General features: G+C 34.1%; 1 protein-coding gene across 4 annotated transcripts in view; it reads right to left on the reverse strand.

Annotated features, from left to right (window-relative positions):
- The window catches only part of Gas2 (growth arrest specific 2), a 122,532-nt gene that overhangs the window by 79,904 nt on the left and 15,970 nt on the right, over nt 1-26,658 (reverse strand). For all 4 annotated transcript variants that reach the window (XM_005335965.4, XM_078046338.1, XM_078046337.1 and 1 more), the window contains one exon: nt 23,269-23,390. In XM_005335965.4, coding sequence (XP_005336022.1) covers nt 23,269-23,390 — 122 coding nt within the window. The remainder of the gene's footprint in view (nt 1-23,268; nt 23,391-26,658) is intronic.

Raw genomic sequence — 26,658 nt, forward strand, 5'->3', positions numbered from 1 at the left:
ATTTAAAGTCTGTGTCTCAGTCTTCTCTTTTATAATTTAATTCTGTGACAATAAGTCTTCAGTAACTACTATCCATTAACATTGTTACCAGTGCAAGTAAAAACATATCAAGTTACCTATGATTCCTTTTCTCATATTTTCTTGTAAACATTTTAATTGTTCATTATGGTTGCAAGAATTCAGAAAAAGACTGGCAAACAATGGATTTCTTCACATATCCATCCTAAATTTAAACTGAGCTTCTGGAACAGTTTTCTAGTACTGAATAGTTTTCTCTGATAACTAATGCATTAAATTCTATTGAGCATTTGAACTATAGTGAGGGTGGCTAGTGAATTAACTATTAATTTTGCTTTATTTTAATCTAATTAAATTTCAATAGTCATATGTGGTTTCCATCCCTCATACTAGATAGCACATTCATAATGTGGAAAATAAAATCATTACTTGGAGTTTTATAGTCTACTATTTGACCACTTGACTAGTTCCTCTGTGTGTAATAACTGAGGTAGACAAGTGTGCTGGTCACTTATGAAGACTCTGCTTATTGGTGTAGTGTGCAGAATTGTTATATCCTGGTTATGGTGTCATAGTTGTAATTAGCTTCAAAAAGACAGTAGTGACTAATTTATTTTTTCACTCATATAATAATCTACATCTGGAGAACTAGGATCTTATTTAACATTATGGTACCTCTTTGACAAACAGGTGATTTATGCACTTGAGAGACTTGATTTGCTGTGTGAAACTTATGGTAGGTTCAGGAAGAAGGGAACCAGTGCTATAAGGGCCTACCATTCTCTGGGAACACGCAAACCTAGTTTGGATAGTTTATCCTCTTGAATTCACAAAACACAATATCACAAGTTAAGTAAATACAACTATGTTCATTTTTCATCTAAACAAACTGGGCTTACACAGAGTTCAAATCAAAGCATTCCATCTTTATATCCATACACTTTTAACTACTCCGAGATAGCTCACTGGAGCCTTAAATTTAATATACTTTAACATTTGATTTATTCCACAAATATTTGGCCAAGTAACCTTAAGACAAAGAATTATGTCTGTCATCTATTCAAGCTTTGGGGGGGGGAAAAGACCAAGAAAATGGCATCTTTAATTCCTCTATATTGTGAATGGAAAATTTAATACTGGTACTTTAAATAATTCATTCTTCACAAAAATTTAAGACACACACTCCCCTTGATCACATCAAGTGGACATTTCAGATATAAAACAGTGGAAGGCCTGGTACTTGCCAAGAACTAATATCTTTCCTTTCCAAAGGGCATATAGAATGTACTGTTCAAATATGCAGGCAATAAAGTCACACTTTCCATCACGGAAATAATGTTTCCATTTGTATCCCATGCTGCCTTGAGTTTCACTATATATTTTATTGAAAAATAATCTCATTCAGTAAAATTATTTCATTCGAACATTCACAGTACCAAGGTGTCTAACTATAAATACCAAGAGTCTTTAGAGAAGATGAAAATACATTCTCTAAAATCAAAATTATATACATTTTTTAAGGTAAGTAAAAATGAAATCTTCCTAGTATCATAGCCTTCTCAGGACTCTACAATAAGACCTTATGCCTCAAGCAGTGAGCTATGATTTAGTACAGCAGTAACTGGATGTACTAAGCTTGAATTCCAAGTGAACCTCCTTCTTTTTCCCTTTCCAGGATAAATTCCACATTATAGATATCAAGTCTTATATCAAAATATTAATATAATTTTCATGCTGTGATATTATAACAGTACTCATATCATAAAAAAAGAAATATGATAAATGGCTTCTTACAGAATTTTGGTGTACCTTTCTTCCCCCCCCCAAAAAAAATTATGAGGATCCTCACTTAAATAACAGAGTTAGCAAATAAGTAAAGCATTTTGAATTATTTGAAAGAATTTCTGGCATGTTATAAAATTATGTTAGAAGTGTGAGGTAGACAGGTGTGCTGTTCACTTACGAAGACTCTGCTTATGAAGACCAAATGAAAACCAAGTCTAGTTCTCAAACTTCAGGTGTAAAAGAGGGGGGTAGACAATAAAAGTTACTATGTAAATGAGTTGAAATTTTACATTTACTGAAAAACTTTCCCAGAGTGTTTATAGCACATTTATTCATAATTACTAACACTTGAAGGTAACCAAGAAGGACATCAGCAGGTGAATGGGTAAATAAAGTGGCATGGCAAGATAAGAAAATATTCAGTAATAAAAAGAAATAAACTATCAAGCCATAAAAAGACACAGAGGAAACTTAAATGTATATTACTAAGTGGAAGAAGTCAATCCAAAAATGCTACATAATGGATGCCTCCACTTGTTTAACAAACTGGGAAAAGCAAAACTAAGAAGACAGGATGTATAACCAATGTGATCCTGCAATCTGTACACGTGGAAAAATGAGAATTCATACCCTATTTGAAGCAAATGTATGATATGTCAAGATCATTGTATTGTCTTGAACAAATAATAAAAAAAAAATCAGGGGAAAGCAGAGCAGGAGGTATTACAAGGCTGAACACAGGATTTTAAGGTCAGTGAAACCATACTATATGACGCTGTACTACTGGATACAGCCATGCATTTGTCAAAACTCAGAATGTTTAACATGAAGAGTGAACTCTAGTGTAAACTGTGTTCTTTGGGTGATAATGATGTGTTAATGTAGGCTCATGGGCTGTAACAAATGTACCATTCTGGTGTACTTTCCACTCAGTTTTAATGGAAAACTAAAACTTCTCTAACATTTGGAATCTAAAAGAGTCAAACTCCGAAAAATAGGGAGTGGTATAGTTTTTCCCAGGGGCTGGATAAATGAGGGTTGAGAATGGGGAGATCTAGGCTTAAGGGAACAAAGTTTTAGGCATGAGTTAGGTAGAATCCACCATATATCATGAGAACTGTAATTAATTATAGTGTATTACACTGAAAATAACCAAGAGGATAGTTCTTACATGTTCTCATCCCAAAAAGTGATGTGGTGAACATATTAATTATATTGATTTTATAATTCACTATGTATGCGTATATTAAAATGTTATGTTGTACACCACAGATACACACTTTTTTGTTACTTATAAGTTAGTAGAGCTGAAAAAAATAAAGTCTATAAAAAGTTCCCATGTCATTAACAGTTGTTTAAGAAGCATTAAATGATTCACAAAAGAAAACATGTAGTTTTATACAGCCTGAAAACAAATACCTTCCTTTTGTTTTTAAATATTTTGTGCTCAATTTTTATATACATCAATATGGTGATCACTATCCAAATGCTCTGGTACTATAAAAAACTTCTGTTCTCCCAACCTACTGTTTATACTTAAATAGAGAAAGATGAGGTTCCAGGACTCTCGTTCTAAATTTAAGATCCAATTAACTGGTGGGGCTATCTAAAATTATTAATAGAAATTTAATATGATTCAATTCAAATAATAATTATTAAATCAAAACTCTGTGCCAGTTGTAACCCTGGCACTAGAAAATGAAAGGCAAAAAAGATAGAGCCAATGTTCCTTTTTAGCAACTCTCCATGTCTTGTCTTTAAGACAGAAAAATCGTATCATTTTGTAAGAATTATAGCAGAACTTAAGCTGTGGTTTAAATTTAGTTCTTTTGAAAATTAAGGGATCAGTATGGAAAGTTTTGGAAAGGAACAGCTTCTTATAAAACTGAAGGATCTCCTGTGCTTACAAAAAGGATAGGGAATTGGGAAAGTGAAACATTCCACAGGCTTGAGCAAGCCTGGGAGTTAGGAATGAGTACAGGGTGCATGTGGACAGGATGAGAGTAGAATGCAGACCAAGACAGACTAGCAAAGGGTCTTTCATGATTCCTTCATAAACATCACTACAATTGGAATCTCTACTGGGGTTAATGAACTTAAAGGCTCACAAGAAGCTAGGCAGATAAAACAAGAGAATGAAGTGACTAGCTGCAGGGGACTGTGAGGAGTAGAGATGACTGCACACACCTGAATAGGTCACTCCATGTCCTGGAGGGGCACCTTATTCATTTGCGGTTGCCCATAGAGAAACACAATCCCAATATTGTGGGGTCTTCTCCTTTTTCAGAAAAATGAGGAAATCCATGTGAAAATTGATTGATTTTGAACAATTGCATATAGAGGAAGAGCCATGCCATTGCCAGTTTGCAATCTGAATATTCATTACACAAAGTAATAAAAGGTTTTCATATTTTAAGCCAAGAAGTAACCCAATCATATGTGATGTTTGGAAAAATACTCCTGTCATCGTTGTCAGGAATGGACTGGAGGAAAAATTCTATTAAATAATTCTATAATTTATTTCTCTCTTGCCGCCTCTATCTTGGGGAACTTTCAAATCACAGAAATAGGAGAAAGACTGGAAGAGTGAAATATGAAATGGAATACAAATGATTTCTCAGAGAAGGGCATGCATTTTGAATGCCAGGTGTGATAATCCCTTAGATTATCAATAATAATAATAGTAATTTCAACTTATTAATTAATTATAGATCAACCAAATTGATGAGAGTTTAAAAACTGTTTTTGAGTATGTATCATCAATTTTCTGTGTCCCTTCCATAATGAGGGAATTACCTTAAGGAAGTAGGCTAGAAAATTCTTTTAAAATATATCTTGAATTTTCATTTCCAACAAATCCTTCACCTTTTAACGTGCTAATTGATAATTATTGTCAACAAATTTTGAGTTTACAGAGTCACTAATTCTAATGCTTTAGTTAAAGCTACTTTTGTTGTTATTATACTGGCAATTGAAACCAAGAGCACTCTACAACCGAGCTGCATCCTTAGACCCCTTATTTTATTTTAGCTAACCTCCAACTTGTGATCTTCCTGCCTCACCCTCCTAAATTACTGGGAGTGCAGGCATACACCACAATGCCTGGCTAGTCAAAGCTAATTTTTGTATAATATTCAACAAAGGAATACAATTTTGAAAATTGTCATATGGATGGATCCCACAAAACCCAATGTATTTTCAGATCCAATAAATTCTGTTGTTGTTTGTGTTGTTATCATTTTTGGTAACTTTGCTGTAGTGCATAATATTTTGGGGCATACTGTGAGTACAAATCAATCTGCAAATGATGACCATTATGGTTTATATTGAAGAGTGCTCCAAGAGCTCATGGGTTAGACAAAGCGAGAATTTTCAGAGCTGAATTGATTAGATGATGAGAGTTGTAACCCAGTAAATGGACTAATCCCCTGAGATGAATCCACTGATAGGAATAAATTGGATGGTAACTAAAGGCAAGTAGAGTATGGCTGGAGGAGATAGATCACTGGGGGTGTACTGATGGGGTATATATAGCATCCCTGGTGAGTGAAGCTCTCAGTTTCCTGGTGCCATGTCCTGGGCTGCTTTCCTCTGCCATAGTCTTCTGCCATGATGTGCTGCCTAACCCCAGACCAAGAACTATCAAGACAGACATCTATGGACTGAGACCTCTGAAACTGTGGGCGTCAAATGCACTTTTCCTCCTCTATATGTTCTCTTAGTCACAGTAGTGAAAATAGGACCTATAACAGTTAATCAATTTAGCTTTTGGTACTACAGGTCCAATATTTACAATGTTTTAAGAATTAAACAAGATGTTCTAGAAAGTATTTAGTATCAATCCTCAATATTACTTATCTTTATTAATAATAATTTTTAAGAAAATGTATACTTTTGTTACAAATCCCTTGATGAGGGTAAAATATTAGTTACATAGTCATCTCAGTAGTTACTATAATAAATTCACACATATGTAGGAAAACATAAAAATTTATAACAAGTTCTTTATATTTGTATTGTGAATTAATTACCATTTTCTTGGATCCATTTTCTGATGTTTCCCATTATCATTCTGTATGTTCATCTATGATTTTCATACTCAAAATGGTATCTTTCTTATCAGAATGGGGATGACAAAAGGAAAATTCAATTGTTTCTCCTGCTTAAAACTTTTCAGTGACTTCCAACTGCTTGTAGAAACAGGACAAAGCTTTTTATAACATGGTTCCACAGTTTGTATTAGCTTAGGTCTTACTTGCAGACAGTTTTATCTGGCTCTATGTTCCTCTCTGTGATAAAACCACTGTTCTCTTTCATTCTCTCCAGGTTGTCTCCCACCACATGATCCTTACAGATAACTGTGCTCTCTGCCTCTCCCATACTTCTTTGTCCAAATAACTCAGGTCCCAGGTTAAGGATCACACAAATCATGTTCCCTTACACTTCCTTTCAATTGGTAAAATCCACATTGTTCAAGTGTTCCCGGTTACCATGCTCCTGAATATGAGTCATTGAATAGTGATTTTTCTCTCCCTCTAGGCTGTATAAGTTTCATGAGGAATAGAACAGGTCCTGATTTTGCTCATCATTTTATCCCCAGCACCTAGCATAATTCCTAAGAAATAGTACTCAAAGAATATTTGTCAAATATATAAAATACGAGTATAGACAAAACATACATTCCCTCCAGCAAGGGGCAGCAGATGGAAGGATATGAGCATTATATCTGGAGACAGACTGTCTGGTTCTGAACCCCAAGTTTTCACTCATTAATTGTGTGATATCGGCAAGTTAACCCAGCTTCGTCTGTGAAAGGGCATAATCACAGTGTCAGCACCACAGGGTTGCTGTGAACATTATTAGCTTACACAGGAAGTTCTTGAAATACAGCCTGCCATATAGTAAAGTTTAAATATGTGTTAGAAAACTGAAACAAAGAAAAGTTGACGAATTGAAATAAAATTCATTGGGAGGCTATAAAATCCTTGGGGATTTTTAATGATCACTGAAACACATGAGCATAATCTTTAAAATACCTACAATTTCCACCTAATTATCATGTGATCCAGGATAGCTCTCAAGTCATTACAACTCTTCCCCCCAAACCCAAATTTCCTTGTTTTAGTTTTCTCTGCTCATCATTGATGATCTCTTTACCCTTTCAGTTTGTGGCCATTAAGTTACCAATTTAGCTCATTGCCATTTTCCAGCAAATATCTCTTCAATTATACCCAGCCCTTTCCAAAACAGTACCAAATCCTTACCCCAAACCTTTTAATATCACATCTTCAAACAAATGTAGAAACTTCCCAAAATATTCCTTCAAACATTTGTCCAGTCTCAAATCCCTCTAACCCAATCTACACATCACCATCAGATTAATCTTCCTTAATTGAGTGCTCTCATTTTCCACCTCATTGTCTATAAAACAAAGATGAAATGCTTAAGTCTTACAGGAATGAGACTCACCAGCTTCCCCAGCTTCCCCAGCTTCTCCACTCTGTAAGCCAATCACATTGGTATATTTACTAATCCTAGAATATGCTTGTATTTTTTTCAGTTTTAATGTTTAGTCCACCATTTTATGTTTCATTTGCTAGAAATATCTGTCTGTTCATCTATGTAAGATGATTCAAATTCCAACTGATTGTAGGCAAATTTCCCCAAGTGCTCAAATCAATTGACTTGTTTCCTGAATGCCTATGGAATCTGCAGTGTAGACAAGCAGAAGTCAATGTACAATGGTGTTAGAGCTTAGATATGAAGCTTCTGTGTTAGGCAATGAAGCGATATTTACAGGTGAATAGATTAGATTATGAGAGCTCTTACCTCATCAGTGGATTAGTGCATCAGATGAATTAAATAATGTGAATGAACTACTAGGGGCATGGCTAGAGAAAATAGGTCACTGGGGGTATTCCCTTCACGAGTAATACCACTTGTTCTCTCTTTCCTTTGCCATGCCCATTTGCCATTATGTTCTGCCTTGCCTTAGGCCCAGAGCAATGGAGTCAACTGAGACCTCCAAAACTGTGAGCCCAATTTTTTTATCCTATAAATTATTTTTGTCAGGTATTTTGGTCACACAGTGACACTAAAATGACTAACATAAATGGTGTATCTAGTCAGATGTGGGTTTTAAATCTAAAGATGCTTTTGACTTACTTTTTAAAAAAGGATTTATCATCAGAGTTTACAACTTTAATATATTTTAAGTATCATGTTAAGGTGAATTCAAGGTTGTCTTTGGAGTACTCTGTTACTCATTTGCTTACGTGAGGATATAACACACCTGTGCCCAGTAGCACCTGAGTTTTCCCCAATCAGTTCTCTGTCTTTCCAATTGCAAAATTAAGCACTGCCATTTATCCATTTTTACAGGTAGTAAACCCTGGATAAAGACCCATTTGATCTAATTCATCAATGAGGGCTGCCAAGTCCACCTAGTCTCAATAAAACTAAAAGTCATCTACTTCTTTCCAGGTTCACTGCCAGCACCCTAAAACTAAGTGGCCATTATCTTTCAACTGATCTGGAAGATAATTTCCTACCTGTGGTCCTCAATTCCACCTTCACTTCTTCTTTCTATACTTTCTCTGCACCACAAATGTCATCTTTTCACAAGATTCTATCATACTTTTTAAAAGTTTTTTAAAAGTTTTATTGACATAAGGTTCTTAGGATAAAAGGCAATATCCAGCAAGCCTTAGCTCTACCTCATCTCTTGACACATTACATACTCAACTTCAGAAACACTTCTTTCCTTTATTTTCTCAAAATAATGACATACTTTCACATTCAAGGGTTTCAGATGTGCTCTCTAACATATTGAAACATTCTGTGTTCACTCTCTAGTTAGCTAATTCCTATTCCTGCTTCAGAAGAATATAAAATATCCTTTCCAAAAGATGAAGTTATGTCCCCCTCTTAAAACATGGATTATCACATATTTATATGTCACAGCTGAAATTCATTGTTTGTTTAATTAGTACCTTAATATAATCCTTCCCTGCAAGTTTATAAAGAGCAGAGATCACGTCAGCATGCCATATTTTCCCCTAAATATTTTAAGTCTGTAAGAAATATCTGTTGAATAATCGAATGTCAACAATATAATGTATACTATGGATACAAAAAATTTTAGAACTACTGGTATCCTATACACCATTTATTTAGCATTAACCTTTGATGTCTATATTTTATGTTTGTGTTTTATTTTTTAATTAAAATGTAAGCTCTTTGAGAGAAGATAGCAGTGCTTTATTCTTTTTTATTTATCAGTATCCTATACATAATTGGCTCTTAATAAATGCTTATTATTTACAAAGCACTATTTTTAAAAATGCTTTATATAGTTTGTTCACTCATGGAAGGGCCTTTGCCAAAAGATGACGCTTGAGCAGAGACCTGAGGGGAGTGAGGAGCTAGTCATACACATATCTGAGGAATGAATATTCTCAGAAAATAGAAAAGCACTTGTAAATGCCCGTGAGAAGAAGAACTTTCCTGCTAAATTCAAAGGACATTCAGAACCCAGCATCCCTAAAGCAAACTAGAGTGTGTGTGGGGGTTGGAGGGGGTCATAGGAAATGAGATCAGATAGACAGCAGGGAACAGAACATGAAGGGCCTGCAGGCTGTGGTACAGACTTTGACTTCTTTTCCCAGCAAGTCAAGAGTCCACTGGAGAAATCAAACAAATGACATGATGTACTTCAGTTTAAAAAAAAAAAAAAAAGATCTGGTGATCTAATCAATGTTTGCCTGGCAGAGAGGAAGTACTTAGAAATGTTTGCTTTATTATCACATTGCATCACCTGGCATTCGAGTCAAGAAAAATGATCTGATACCTACTTTTCAATCTTTAAACAAAATCAAAAATAGTAAAAGAGAATATAGAATAACATGTGGTCTGTTTCCTTATACCTTGTCCAAAAGGATAAGATTGAGTGAACCTTATCCAAAATTCAAAACTGCTTAGGGCTACAAGTGTTTCAGAGTACAGATTTTTCCAGATTTCAGAATATTTGCATATACAAAACGAGATATCTTGGGAGAGGGGACCCAAATCTAAATAAGAAATTCATTTATGTCTCATATACAATTTATACTCATAGTCTGAAGGTATCTTTATACAATATTTTGGGGATTGTGACCCATCATCAGATGAAGTTAGGTGTAGAATGTTCCATAGGTACATCATGTGAACACTCAAAAAAGTTCCAATTTGGAAGCACTTCAGATTTTCAAGTTAGGGAAGCTCAACCCTTATGTTTTTATATATATTCCACACATATTAATTATTATAGGTAAAAATGTTTCTTGCTTTCATTCTTCCATAGCACCCCTTTTACTCTAGAGAAATCTGTCTGAACTTTGCATGTTTGACAACTCTCCTTACTATGTTGAGTTCATCTGCAACACTGAGGACTTGTTCTGGGAGGATTCTGAATTTGATATGAGCAAAGAATCATCTTTATTTTCACTAGCATCTAAGTGAAGCTTAATAATTCTTCATTTATAATTGTAGACAAAAAGCACAATGGTTTATTAAGATACAGTGTTGAAGTTTTTCTTATACATTACAAATACTGCAGTTAACTGAAAATATTGGGTTTACTCTCTCCTCAACTTTAAAATTAATACAGTATTTATAAAAATGTTGTCAGATTAATTTTTAAAAACAAATATATTTCTTTATTTTTAGATTGTGTTTTAATGTTTATATTTAATATTGTAAAGATTATTTATACTTCATAGTCTATTTCAATAAAATTGCTTTATGTTGTGTTTGTAATCTCACAGGTGATATTTCACATATTTAAAAAGAGTGTAAGGGATTCACAGGCTTTGCCCAACTGCCAGAAAGAGAATACACAAAAAACGAGTGAGTTATTCCTGATCTGGAAGGATCTATGTTTATCAACCTTCACAACCTTCATAAAACCTATGAATTTATTAAGTTGGTTCATCCCCATTTTAAGTTTCTTTTCTTTCTTTACATATCAAAGGGTTAAATCTTAAGAACTGATTGAGCTACTTTTGTTATTTCCCCCCCTTTGGCTTTAAGATATGCAAATTCCCATAGGATCTATTTCTTATATGGAGTAATAATGCTAGCAAGGCATCCAATAAAGAAGTAGCCTGTGCTGGTGTGAAATTAGACATGACCAGCAAAGTAACATAAACACAAAACATACTAGATGGCTTCATGCATGGTATGTAATGCATTTTCAAACTGCTAAGGGAAACAATAGAAGCCATTCATATAGTGATCTCCTAAAAACTTAAGACACAGCCAAAGAGCCCTATACCCTGTAAATTCAATTATCTCATCTAAAACACATTATGCCATTACTCTGTAATGTAGCAGTATCGTATATTGGACCACACACACACAAATATAGTACTTACATGTTAAATTACCTAGCAATCCTCATTTTTAAATGAAAAACCATTCCTTCCCTCTCATTTTCAGTCCCTTTAAAAAAGGCTCTTATTATAAAAATTTTAATGTTCACCTTTAAGGAATAGCATGCATATTCATTATTAATTTGTTCAAATGACTTCAATTTCTCCAAAGCATTTCATAACAGTTCATTTTAAAAGAATTAATTTCCCATTTTGCATATGGTGAGAGTGACTTTTCTTGACATAGTATTCTACATTCACAGTGCTTTGAAAGCAGTGACCACAATTAGTGCTATCAAATATCATGAAAACAGTTCCCCAGTTAGACTCCTTTTACAATCCTCTCTTGCCTATGAGCCTGCATGTGGTTAAGGCAGGATGTGAGCCCTTAAGCGGGAGAGATGATGTCATCGTGGAATAATTCAGGTTCACATTCAAGCTCAAGGAACACAATTCTGCTTTTGCTGGGAAGTCACGTAGATAAGGAATGTGTGAGTGTGTGGACATGTACCTGTGTGTGCATCCCTTTCTCAATCAGGATTCATTTGAACTTTTTAATGCTTTCTGGAATTTTAACCTAACATGTTTTATTTTAATCTTATAAAGCATGATTTTAACATAACCGTTATTTACACCACCAAACAATAGCTTATGGTTTGAGCTTGAGAAAGGTAAAAGCAGTTTTGAAGGAGAACTGTCAACAGATTCACATGAACTTGTAGCCACAGAAATCTATGAAAATTTCTAGGTTAGAATTTGCCAACTGCTCTTTCTCCTTCTCTCCTCCTGTCTCTCTTGGGTCAGTGATCCTGTTAGAATACAAAATAGAGCTAGCAATACTTCCCCTCTCATCTCCTAGCACAGAGGCCTCACCAGAAGCTCAACCCAACAAGAACAGAACATCAGGATTAGGTGAATTAACAGCTTGTTCTAACTCACAGAGAAATGCTGGCAACTACAGGTCTACAAAAAATAAGAGACAATGTAAGGGAAATTTTGAAATGTTCTTAATTTGCTATTTTCTTCCTTGTACATACAAGGAAAGCCACCTTTCAACATGGGTTGATTCCATGCCTGGCAGGTCATTTTCTATTAGGCCAGGACCTAGACTCTTATTCAAATAAGTTATAATATTGTCAGTCATAACATAGTTTGGTTTGCTTTCTAAATATATCTAGAGATAACCAAGAACCTTCAAACTGCTTCTTAAGTCATTTTCTTAAAGAATCTCAACCTACTTCTTAGGCACTGGCTTTATCTGCTGCCTATAAGAAACATAGAATAAGAAGGACAGTAACAATTCCTTCTATGATTCACTCAGGACAAATGAGTGGGAATGATTTTTATTTTGACCATGTGATCATGAAGAGAAAGTAATTTACTAATGTATGGGTAGTCAGAATGATCAAATTGATTTATTGAAACTGACTTAGAATATTTACAAAATCTCATATATATGCATGTTAGAAGTTACCACATGTATACAGATACTATATACAGATTATAAAACAGGTATTTTTATTTCAGACAGGCATTTTTATTTCAATTCTTTTTGACTTAGAAAGCAGATGAAATTCACTCAAAATAAAGTAGTAATAGTATGCACAAAATTTTAGTATACCCTACTGTATGTTTTAACTTCTAAATTTGCCAACACAATAAAATAGTGATTTTAACTAGAGTTTTTCCCAATAATTTTCTAAACTTAACATGACAAACACTGTTATTAATGCATGCACTATATTTCTCCATAGCATGGAGTAAATGCCTTAGGAGTAAGTGCTGCCTATTTTTCAGTCACATCTATCTTTCCCACCACTAAAACACATACATACCTCCTCAGCAAGGACTATTATCTCTTGTTTTTAACATGTAACTCATTAAATTTTAACAAAATATTTGCATTTAGTAATATTCCCCATTTTGAAAGGTTGATAAAATTATGAACTTGTTCTACTGCAAATCATTTATATCTCACTTCGAGCAGCCTATTTGTCAATAAAATAAGGCATTCTCAGAAAGCCAATAGCAGTATTTGTTCCTAAGCATTGAAATTTTTTGAGTCCTTCCCACAGTCTTATAGAAATAGTATTCTTACCTTGACTGTTAAGTAGTTCCTTGGTGGCTGGCTAATTAAGGGCTCTGAGAAGAAACAAAGGTTTAATTCTCCCATTTCAATCACCAACTATTTTAATTGGGCAAAAGTGGCAGTTGTTGGGGAAAAATGCAAAAGGAAAAAAAAGATTCTATCTTTTTTGTCTCCTTCAATAACTGAAAAATACAATCCTTAATTATTGTAACAACACCACATTTCAGGTCAAAACATCTCTTGAGAATTTATTACATGAAAACCCTGAAATCTTCTTTTTCCTAATTCTCAATGGTTTACAAATTTATAAAACCATTAGTTATCCCTCATCTAAACGTTAGTTTGTACGACCCATGACAAATCGTATAAACAAGCCTTAAATCTTCAAACTGAATGAACCAAGTGGATATTTATGTGCTCGTTTTCATTCTCATTTGTACCTTTACGTTATGCGCTGAGCTCAAATAATTGCATATTATGTGACTACATGATAACACCGACAATTAACTACATGTTCAACTTCTTCTGGGAATTGATTGCTTACCAAGTATTTTAGACCTCCACAGTTTATTACTTCTGATAGTTTTTCTATGAGCACTTCCAATGTCCTTAGACCCTTTTGTTTGTCCCCACACTACCCTAAAATTCCCCAATACTTTGTCATTTCCGTTACTTAAAATAACCTTGTGCCTCTTGGTTTTGTACATTAAAGGTTTCTGAGCTGAGAAAAAACAGCAGAGGGAGGGATTTCAAACTTAGTGACCATCATGGTCTTCAGGATTAAAACATTGTGGGTTTCCAAACAAATGCATGGATAGCACTCTTGATCTGAAAGTAAATAACTATACTGGGACACTCATTTGCCCATTAATTTTTTATTCATCTAAATACATATCTACAGAGCACCCATATGCCATACGTTATGTTTGATCTATAGATTATAAAACACAAACCATGTTCTCAAGGAACTTAGAGTCTAACAAAGGGGTAAAGATAAGAAAACAAACAAGTATAAAAATATGTACAGGGTGGGGAATAATATAATATATAGATGGGAAACGATCAGGCATGGGGCCTCTACCTATGGAGTGTGATAAAAAAAAAAAAGACATCTCTATGCTTCCAGAATCCCTCCCCCTCTATTTAGATAGAAATATATTAATTTTCTTCTGGGAAAAAAAATTCCTTTCTCTTTTTATTCAATCTGAGAATTTTCAACCTATCTATTTTCAGAGTATTGGCTGTAAAACTACCAGATTCTTTTTTCATCCTTAAATTTTAATTTTGAGAAAGAATGATATCCTAAAGTTAATAACTAAATGTTAATGAGCACATATGTGTAGTAGCTACTACTCAGGTACTTATTTATATTAACCTATTTACTTCTCATAATAACTTACTGAGGAAGATGCTATTCATATGTACATTTCACAAATAAGTAAACTAAGGCACAGAGATTTTAAGTAATTGTCTCAAGCTAATAAGCAGTGACCATGGAGTTATGATTAAAAGTCAGACAGTCTGTGTGCTGAGTCCACACCACTAGCCACTTCCATACAGCTGCTTTCTCTAAGCATTTTAAATGATTAATTATTATAGAGGCACTCTGAAATGACTTGTTCACACATCTATGCTACATAACATTTGAGAATGGCCTGATTCTTAGAGTATCCAAGGTCAGGTTCACTTTCCTCCAAATTTCACTCTTTCCCAAAAAAACATCTTATATTCTTCCAATAAATTAGTTTTGCTTGTGTTAGCAAGAATTTGTTTTTCTTTCTTTAGGACCAAACAAGTAATGTTTGGGCATCAAGCCTCAGAAAAAAAAAATGGGGTATTTGGACTTGCTATTGAGACTAATTTTAGAGTGAAGTTATGGAAAAAAAAAAAAAAAACTAGAAGCCCATAGTATTAGGCAGAGGTTGAAAAAATCTTTTAATATGGTCTTAAACTAACACAATATTTTCTTTTGCACAAGAATATAGAATTATGAAAATAAAATTAGATATGAACTTAAGTATTCTTCTAGCACAACAAATAGCACAATAAGCTAATAACTTTCAAAAGATGGTAAACACTAGAACCATCACAAAAAACAACTATATAATAATTTTAAAAACTGCTTCATGGAACCCTACTTCATTTTCCTCTGTGTATTTCAACTTTGTATCTTTTGAATGTCTCAATCAAAAACTAGATTCAGAAATATTTACATAGGGAGAATGAAAGTATAATGAAATTGCTCCTTTAGCATGAACAATCAGAGTAAATATTAATAGATTAAAAATTCTCTTTCAGCTGAGCACGGTGGTGCATGCCTGTAATCCCCAGAGGCTCTGGAGACTGAGGCAGGAAGATTGCAAGTTCAATGCAAGCCTCAACAAAAGTGAGGCACTAAGCAACTCAGTGAGACTTTGTCTCTAAATAAAATACAAAACAGGGTAGGGCTGGGGATGTGGCTCAGTGGCCAAGTGCCTCTGAATTCAATCCCTAGTATCCCCCCCCCAAAAAAAGTTTCTTTTAGCTCAATATTTATAACTATCATAAAATTTGAAATTCACAAGAATTCTGATGTCAAATTTAGAGAAATTGATCAAGTTTCTTTCACAAATGCAAGTGGATGTGAAAGGATTTTCCACAGAATAGCTGTGATATAAGGAGTTCAGATGCAAAAAAAATGACTTGCTTTTGGTATTGGCTCCTGTCCTTTGCCCAACTTCTGTGCTCTGATGAGAGTCCTGTTATACAATGAGAATCTTGTGATGGGGAAGGGCAGACTTGAAGGGAAAGGCCAGGCTGGGAGGTGGAGCTTCTTCTCCAGAAACAGAGAACTTACTTGTGGACTGCCCACTGCTGGTATTTTCCTGAGCCAGGATATGAAAAGAACATCAGTTACACAGGACATTCCTGGAACCACAGCTATGTCCTTAAACATCTTACCTAGCCCCAGAATGAAGAACCTATATTTTAAGCCAGAGCTGACAACCTCCACCACGTGTCAAAATACTTCAGCCTTGTCCCAGCATAGATGTAGCTCCTGTTCTATCTCAGCAAGACTCTGGAATTCCTGAAAAACTAGTTACATAGCCTCACTGCACACTTCAAATCTTGAGAACCTCTGAGTGTATGATGGCAAGGTTTTTCTCCACCTATGTAATAGTTTCAGGGATCGTTAGTCTGAAAAGAACAGACTGTCATGTTAAATTTGGCAGAATTAATGAGCTTTGACTGTAATGACAAGATGTCTTGAATTTTCTGTGCTAGCATGGGTGGCCAGGGATGATTCTATAAAAGTTTGCTAGATTGGTTAATGCAAAAGTAAGTCCAATGCTAGTCCACACTAAAAGGCCAGAAATCACTCAGTGTAATATAGAGAAACGAATTCAAAACTTGGAGAAGAAAAAAGTGTCGTATTTAACTTTTAGTGCATATCTCACCTAAGCCTATTTTTGATTACATCACTTAGGGAGGCCCAAGAGACTCTACTTCTTCCATTTTTTCTATATGGGTCTATGGGACTTTTTTTTTCCACAAGAAAGAGACATGAGCAGTACTTGAAATAAATACCCTTATTTTTAATGTGAATAGATATTCTTAGATTGGCAGAATACATGATAACGCTTTCCTTAGGCAAGATAGATATGGCTTCCAGAATATAAGACAGTCCAATCAAATCTGTTAAAATGACCTGCACCATAAGAAATGTAACTATGTTTTATTAACCATAAGATCTGCAAGTATAAATAGAAAGCAAACTCTCCCAAGTTGTGTTTCATTAATAAACAAAGAACAATAATAACAAAAAATGAGATCATCTTCTGATATCAAAATTCCTGAGGTAGAAGGAATATACAGACACCAGTTCCAGTGAAGAAAGGGGCTACCGTAATGACTTTGCCTTTACTATAAAACTTCCTTATAATCTTTATTGCAAGGAAACAAGAAATGTTTTGTGAGGATTAGATTTCATTTTTAAATCAAAGTACATTTTACACTAAGACTAGAACATATTTGAATATATCAGAGGTTATTTTTGTAGTTTTTTTAAATGTATAATCAGCATAGATATTTCTCAGCAACTATCAAAATTGTTATTTTCTGACAAGTAGAGTAAGTTCTTATGTGGTAAAGGAAACAAATACTATTTCATGTGTCTGAAAAAATTGGAGATTCGCAATAATATTCATAACCTGGATTTATCAAGAAAAGTAATTCTACCATATTTCTATTCAACCCAAGACAATATAAAAGATCAATGGGACTTGAAACACAGCAGGGAAATTATAAGGAAGTAAAAGTTTAACCAGAATTAGTTTTATAGATGTGGTCTTTTCATTGAATGCATAATGCCTTGTTATCACTCTATATGTTGGTATTTGGTTTGATCTATTATTCTTAATTTAAATTAACAGAAAGCTACAGAATGAGTTTGCACATGCTTGACAGGAACAATAGAACTCTTTTACTATCCTGTACAACAACTCAAGGTCTGTGACACAACAGGGACACTGAACATATCTCAATTGCATCAAACGCCTTTACTGTGTTATATTTCATTGGTTCAATTAAAAAGGCAGGAATTATGGGCTGAGTAGATAGCTTCATAAAATACACACATCCAGAAGGCAGAGGATAAATCCTATAAAAACTTAGGAAGCAGCACTGACTGCTAAATGAAGCTCCTAGTTTCAGGAGTAGGGGCCAAGCAGGAACATTTCTTACTTCCTGAAGGAAACAATACAAATGTGTCTAGTTTGCTAATTTTTGTCTGGTAGAGATCGAATTTCTACCAGAGGATACTATGACCATGAAACCTGAACTACTTATCATGAACTCACTGCCCTACGATCCTGTTGGTCATATTTTTAAATTATTCTCTCCATTACTTTATCGTTGGATATAATTACCATATATGGAATCAGCTCAATTAAGCCTGAAGATCCAGGAACCATTTCTTAAGAACATCACTTGCTCCCTATCATGACTATTTTTTAATTTTTATTTCCTCTCTCAATCTGCACATATAGCCCATATCAAGTTTTTTATGACCAGTTGACCCCGGGTAAAAAAAAAAAAAAGTCAAATTCCTTCACAAATTATTATTCTGTATAACCGTTAACATGTCCTGTGATGGCACTGAAGCCCCATTTAGGCCTATCTCTCGAAGACAGTACAAAGAAAAACTACTGTTAGAGAGAAAAACATCAAGGTGAACATTAAATTATCTGATTTTAGGGCGAAAACTTTAGCCAGTTGGTCAGGCATTAGAAAAATGGTGAATTTATTTTATTTGTTATATTTAAGGCTTCTGGATACTTATAATTTACAAATCCCAAGGGAATGCATTTACCACTAACTTTTCCATTCTTTGATTTTTCTTCCTTCCTTAATCTTAAACAGCCACATATTCATTGAAAATCTTTTTTTTTTCCACATAATTCTACCTATATTCTCTGTATCTCATCATTATTCACTTTGTTGGTTTAATCCTAGCATTATTTTACATTTTGAACATCTTACATTACTTCTTAAGTAGCATAAAATTATCGTGGCTGCATAGTTAGATATGAATGACTCCAGATTAATCACAGCTGAGACATATTTTCTTTGCATAATGCCTTGTATCATTTTCCATATTCTCCTATTCTGTTAGAGGTATGAACAGAAAACACAAATCTCCGGATTTCTCTGAATTTCATCATGTTAAAATGTTCTGTACACAAACAGTGCTATTGATTTTTTTTTTTTTGGAAAGGAAAAACTGTAATCTTTATGTTTTATTTAATTCCCAGATTGTACAACATCCTGAGGTCTTGTTATCTTACAGCCTGGAGAAATAAGTATTCCTGATGGGCAAGTGCATGATGGGAATTCTATCTGACTAGGATGTTCTTTCCCCTGAACAAGGCCTGAATTCTACATTTGGATGGCAAGTGTTCAGTCCCTTCCTCAGAGCATAATGTAGCATTCTACTAGGTAACAGATCTTTTCTTCTTCTTCTTCTTCATGTGCTTCAAACCTGATCCAAGCAGCGCTCAGAGCCTTTTGAAGTCAAAGGAAGCTCTGCATCCAGAGAAATTCTGATGTCAGAGACAAACACTCTCAAAATAAATGAGATAAATGGAAAGAAATTTTAGTGGGGAAAGTGAGGTCAAACCCTTTTAATATATTGCCCTGTGTTGACATCACAGTGGTTGAGAGAGTTTTGTACACAAATCAGCAAAGCTATCAGTGGTGAAAAGGAAAGAGGTTAAAAAGAAAACAAAAATCAAGAAACATTTCATCAGTTGAACTCTATTTGGACTATGAGTTCATGCATAAATGTAATAATTACCCTTTCTTGGTTGGAGATGCCAAGTTTGAGTCAATTAACTTATAGTCAAAAGGCATAAAATCTCAATTTGGACTTGATATTTGTATTGGTTTCATTGTCTTATAGGATACTAGGAAGATTAGATTCATTTAAATTTTTGCCATTAAAGATCCTCATCTCTAAGAATATTAGGACTAAGAATTATGGTGAATTTATCATTCTATGAGCATTAAACTAAGAAAATCAAATTTTGCATTAAACTGCTGTACACTGGTCTCAGATGCTTCCATCTAATTACTGACAAATGTTGCTAGTATTTGAATAGCTCTCATGCTAAGGGGGAAAAATGATCACCATGCTAAGGGGGAAAAATGATCACCATTACTTACACACCTAGAGAGGCTATTTTATTATTGATCCATTGATGCCTGAACAGAAAGACTCATGGAATAATTTATTTACATTTGGAGTATTTTATGAAACCAAAGAAGGATGTAAAAGAGTCATGGTTTTTTAACTAAAATGTTAAATATAAATTGTCTGACGTACATTAAAATTTACTTTCAAATATTAAGAGAATTTAAGTCATTCTTAGCACAAACATACTTCAGATATACCAGGAGAAACTTGTTTGTCCAAAAACATTTATTCCACAGCTGTCTAATCCCCTACTTAACTATCAATCAGAAGAACTAAAAACACAGCTATAAAAATTAGGAGATGAGATTTAAGCTGCTAGACAAATAGAGGACTTCCTGTGATATGACTTTAGATCGGAACAAGTTTATAGCTGGCTTTTTAAAATAATTGTTTCAACATCTTTCTACGTGAAGTTTATTGAAACTAAGCAAGAAGGTATTAATGAGTTCAACTGTCTTTACCATCATTGTTCCTAAACTTCAATATGCCATCATGGAGAATAATAGTCTCTCTCTCTCTCTCTCTCTCTCTCTCTCTCTCTCTCTCTCTCTCTCTCTCTCTCTCTCTCTCTCTCTCTCTCTCTCTCTCTCTCTCTCTCTCACACACACACACACACACACACACACACACCACATACACCACATTTTGATTCTATGGAAAATAGTCAATCCATTGTTGTAAATATAGGCTTTGATTTATAACAAAATGGTGCATAATCTTTTGTAATACCTATGTTGTTGGCATTTTTCATATGGTAAGGTACAGTTTATTTTGATTTAATCTGCACATTACTGGAAGGTACTCACGAAAGATATAAATGCTGCCGAGGACACAGAAGGCAATTCAATCAAGAACTGGGTCAGTCCTGAAATCATGTCAAATTTGAATTTTTGAACATTGAAGGTGGAGACATAATGGTTATTTTTAAACCTGCTCTTGTTGAGCAGTTTTGGTTTTATACTATAATAAATTTACCATAATCAGAATAAACCTTAGCTTTAAATTCAACTAAATAAAATGCTTAAATCTGAGAAAGTATTTCAAGTTTAATAAAATCTTGCTGCAATTCTACTCAGAATAAAAATTTCCTGTTTCTTTTTATATTTTATCATAAAATTATATAACATTGAAATAATTGTTTCAAAGGAAAACAGTTATCAAAACCTTGACCCAGAAATATTCTCCACATTTTGTATTACCATGGAGATTTGGGGCATATCTCTACATATTTGCATACAGCAGCTATCATACTACATATGAACCTTTGCAAAGTACTTGTTTTCTTCTAGTCCACCTAAAATTCACATCAGGTTCTTCACACTTTCTCAGGTAGGGAAAGGATACAATATTCATCAAGGTCCATTTTTTATGCCATATACATAATTATAAATCTTATTTTGCAAGAAGCTAAGATTCAGAAATAACCAATTAATAAATAATAAAATTAGTACTCAAGCAAAATGGACTCAAGATCAAAGCTTTTGATGTATAGACAAATGCTCTTAACATCTGACAGCCTTGTGGTCATAACTATATTTGGACATTATTTTTTTTCTGCTTTAAGAAGAAAACAAAATCATAGAACTGTACATTAATTTTAGTAGAGTTTGCTCTTTGTTCCATGAAGAATTCAAATAATCCTGATCTTGAGGCAACACAAAGTTTTCTAAGTTTCTACAGTAAGAAGGTAATGCTTTCTACCCTTTTGTTTACTGCATCACAGTAAACTTTCCACACCTACTGTCCTGCTATTAGGCATAAGATATCCTCATCAGCAAGCTGAAGTAGACATCAGTTACTTTACAAAGGAAATCACAGCAGAAGAATAACTGGTGTGCTAACATCAAGCTTGATAGGAAATATTTTCATAAAGTTTCTGCAGATCTGTTCTACCCAAAGTTGACCAAAAGGAGAAAGCACTAGGCTTGGGAATACAGCTTCAGTGTCAAATCTTTTCTCATCCACTTACTGGACAGATGATCTTTCACAAATCTGTATCTACCCTACAGAAGAGGATAGATACAGAGAATGTAGTAGTTACCAAATTTTGCTGAACATTAGAATCTCCTGGGAAGCTTTTGAAAAACCTCTTCAGGTTGTAACTTATGGGAAGTAAATCAAAATGTTCAGGCATGGAATCCAGGTCTCAGTATTTTTTAAAACATTCATGGGATTCTAATGCACAACCAAGTTTGGGAGTCACTGAGGTATTTAATAAATTTACAGAGCTTCTTTTAAGATAAAGAAAAGTGGGTGAAGCAGAAGTTTTATATTATATAATAGTTTATGAGGAGTTATGAACTATATCAAAACTAAGTACAGTGATCACACACACACACACACACACACACACACACACACACATACCCACTCTATTTTGCCAGAGTTTCAGGAACAATTTAACAGATTTGTTGTTGTCGTAGTTTTTGTTTCAATTTATTTTAAGCTTCCTTCAACCTTATTTAACTTTTTTCTTTCTTTTCCTTCTCTAGTAATAATTAAGGAAAAGTATCATCTGGACCATCATAAAGAAAATAATAAGTCCAAAGTTACTTACTTCAATTCTACTTCTCATTTAAAAGAAACAAAAAATTACACTCCCAGATATTTTATTCCAATAAGCTGCCATAATATTTTTGAAGACAACAACCTATTTAGTAAATCTTTCTTGGCTAGATTTTATTCATTGCCTGATGACACAAATTATTTCTCTGCTGTTTTAACTCAATGTGTCAGATTCAGCCAGATTATGCAGCATACTCTTTTTTTTTTTTTTTTTTTTTTTTAAAGAGAGAGTGAGAGAGGGGAGAGAGGGAGAGAGAGAGAGAGAGAGAGAGAGAGAGAGAGAGAGAGAGAGAGAGAGAATTTTTTAATATTTATTATTTTTTAGTTCTCAGTGGACACAACATCTTTGTTGGTATGTGGTGCTGAGGATCGAACCCGGGCCGCACGCATGCCAGGCGAGCGCACTACCGCTTGAGCCACATCCCCAGCCCCCATGCAGCATACTCTTTTAATACCATCATTTTTTATAAACATCTAATTAGATTTACCAAAAGGCTAATACCATTTATGTAATTGAACTGCAAATAAGATGTTACTGCATTAAAAATACCTTCTATATAAACTTTGTTGTTTAACACAGTCCTTGATGCATCCGTTTACAATAAAATTACACTACACTGTAACTGTAATCTGCCTCTTGGCTGTGACTCCTGTACTGGGACCTGTACCTTTGTAGGCTTGTTAACATCCATGCTCTCTTTGAATTTCTCCTGCATAGTTGCTGCAAGTTGACAGAGCAAAGCACCATTATCCAGCTTCTCCATAAAAGTTTCTGCTGTGATCTCCTTCCCTGAAATAACCAAAAAGGAACATTAAAAAAGCATGATCCTTCCCTAACAGAAATGTCAGATTTGTGCTAAAGAACATATTTTATACTAATATTTCTCACTATTATTTCTATTCCAACTGAGAATAGGATTTAACATAAAGAATGGTTTCTTAAGATAGGAATTGAACATAATAAATGGTTTCTTAAGAATTTCTACTATTGCATTATAGTGTACATAACAGTGGGGTTCGTTTTGCATACGTATACAGGGATGGAATATAATTTTTTCCACTTCAGTCCCAAGTATTTTCTCTTTCCTTCCCTCCTTTTCCCCCCTGTTCCTCTTCCTCCATTGTACTAATTTTCCTTCCATTCATAGCTTTATAGACATACATAAAGGTAAAATTCATTGTATTAATACATGTATATAGCATAATTTGATTAATTTCATTCCACAATTCCTCCCTTTTCAGATTTTCATTTGGTCGCAGGAATCTAAATATTTTATGTTTTTATAATTAAGTTCTAACTTCATAAAAATGTATTTCAAATTAAAGGGATAAATGATATCCTGGGTGAAAAAGCCTCACCATTTCAGAATCAGGGGAAATGAAAACCAACTAGTGAATGAAACTTCAAGAACCAGTTTTACCAGGGATTATACAATTTGGCCTCTCTGACTCAGTTCTCATTCTCAGAAGCCCATCCAATTACTGTGGCCCACAAAGGAAAACTGGTATTTTGTGCTAGGAATATATCTTCTTACAAGAACATCAAGTTTCTTTTTTTATTAAAATAAAGCCAAGCAATATGAAAATATCATCCACCATTGGCCACTTTAATAGCATTTTAATAGCTTGGCCAATGCATATGTTTGTCCATCTTGTTAAGAAATTACAGGTAAAATAAATGCAAATGATAAACGCTGTAAAAAAATTATTTCCTTTTAAACTATTCCCCCTTCCTACTACAGCTCTCAAAGTGAAGAATAAATTAGGATCTGATCTCTGCTTTGTCCTTTCTCTCTTCACAACTGTCTCCACACCTTCAAGAACTGCTCTTACAAGTGAAGTTCACAATTCATTCACCACAACATTTAAATGAATCTCAGTTAAGAGCCATTTTTCTTTTTTCTTATATGGTCCCTGAAGCATATTCCCTTTCTTCTTTTCTTTCATTTTGTAACCTTTATTGAGATACACTTCATATACCTTACCATTCACCAATTTAAAGTGTATAGTTCACCAATTTTTTGTATATTCACAGAGTTGTACAGTTATCACCATAATTATAGAACATTTTTATCATTCCCCATAGAAACCTTATACCCTTTAGTTCTCACAGCTGAATCCTCCATCCCTTAGCCAAATATATGAACTACTACTTGCTTTCTCAAATGACTTCCCTAAAGCTCTCTCCTTTTCTTTACTCCTTATTTCTCTAAGATTTGGAATAATTTATTTTTGCCACCTTAATTTTCCTTTAATACCCAATTCAAAAATCCAGTAGATTCAAGCTGCCTTCTATTACTCATGTCATAATCTTAATAAATACTTTTAAGATCTGATACCTAAACCTCCAGTAACAAGATCAATGGTTATTCCTTTTGTGCTCAACTTCTCTTTCCAATGCATACCACATTCACTGATAAATTAATATTACTAAGCATCACCCTTACTGGTTCATTATTCACTCTGACACATTTATTCCACATTTATCCCCTAGTCTCCTCCTCTACCAAGAATATGAAATCTGACATGCAAAGGTGAGCTTGCAAGCCACCTACTAGTCTAACATCTCTGTACTCTGTTCCACGGTCCACACTTTACCTTTCATGTTCCCATAAAAACTGTCTGTTTTTTCTGTCATGCTTCTGTTCCTGGCATGACCCTACCTTCAGTATCCTACCTTCCATCTGCCTGGCCAATTTCTACCTTTCTTTTAATCGCAGTTCCAGAAAAAGTTTCTCCCAGAGCACAATGACCTGTTTTCTGTATAATTCATTCTCATGAATATCCTTTATTTGGATACAAAGCAAACAGTTTGATTGTGAGCAACATGTTTCATATAAAGTTCTTATCTCCCACAATACAATGTAAGCCTCTTGGTGTCTGCCTTTTTCACTCTTCTACAGAGTTAGGCATGATGTTATTCATACAGCAGGCATCTAGTCAACGGGTTCCACTGAGTGGTTTAATTAATAAATGGAAAGACAACATAACATACTGGGACAAAAGGGTATTATTTTTGTGCAAGTAGTTAGGTTGAAAGCAAAAAATAGAAAATATTTTAAAGTTTTATATTGAAGTGCTCATAGGGTTATGTATAGGATTTTTTCATCTTAGGAAAGATGCAGGGATCTCAATTCTAAGTACACTTAAATAGAACACAACTAGAACTACAGATAACTATTGACTTAAACTGACAATATCTGTATTTGTATTTAAAGAAACACCTGTTTAAAATTATTTGTGTCCAGTTTATTTTATTATTATTATTTTGTGTGTGTGTGTGTGTGTGTGTGTGTGTGTGTGTGTTTCTGGGGAAGGCATGAGGGAAGGATGGGTAAAGAGAAAACAACTACTTTTTCGTGTGTTTTCCTCCTTACTGGATAGTGCACATTTTCACCCATAGCTTGGGTAATGACTTCTGCAGGTGGCAAACCATCAGTAGCTCCCAGTTAGCCTTGGAAGAGCTGCTTCTACTTCAGAACTGTACACAGCTCCGCTCACTTCAAAAATGAACACAGTAGTCTTAATATACAAAAATTCAGCATAATAGATTGTACTGTGCATTCCCCATATTAGTCTGTATTTGCCAACAAGGATGGTATTGCAAACTGACATGAAAAATTACTATTAGAAACAGTTTCTTAAAATGTTTGTTATGTATTCAAAAGCATTTAGATTTCAAGATAAACAAGGTAAAATGTACACAAACTGTTGAATGACTCTTTTATAAGATACTTATAAGATTTTCTACATTTGGGAGAGAAATTTAGAATATTCTTATTTCATGAAGTTCCATGGCAATTTAAAGATTCCATTCATATTTTTAGTGACATGATATTCTTAAACAAACTTGTAAATTATGAGAATAAAAACAGCTTTCATTAAAAAGCTATTAGCAATTTACCAAAAGGTATGATTTCTTTTTACTTTTCATACGTTATACCTAAAGATTTCTGGTTATCCAACATTTTATGAATACTAGAAGAAAGAATTTTACATTGAACATCTGTATCCAGTGAAAAATATATTAGGTGTCAACTTTCAATTCTGTATATTTT

Source organism: Ictidomys tridecemlineatus, chromosome 4 (genome assembly GCF_052094955.1).
Source record: "Ictidomys tridecemlineatus isolate mIctTri1 chromosome 4, mIctTri1.hap1, whole genome shotgun sequence".
Classification (NCBI taxonomy): domain Eukaryota; kingdom Metazoa; phylum Chordata; class Mammalia; order Rodentia; family Sciuridae; genus Ictidomys; species Ictidomys tridecemlineatus.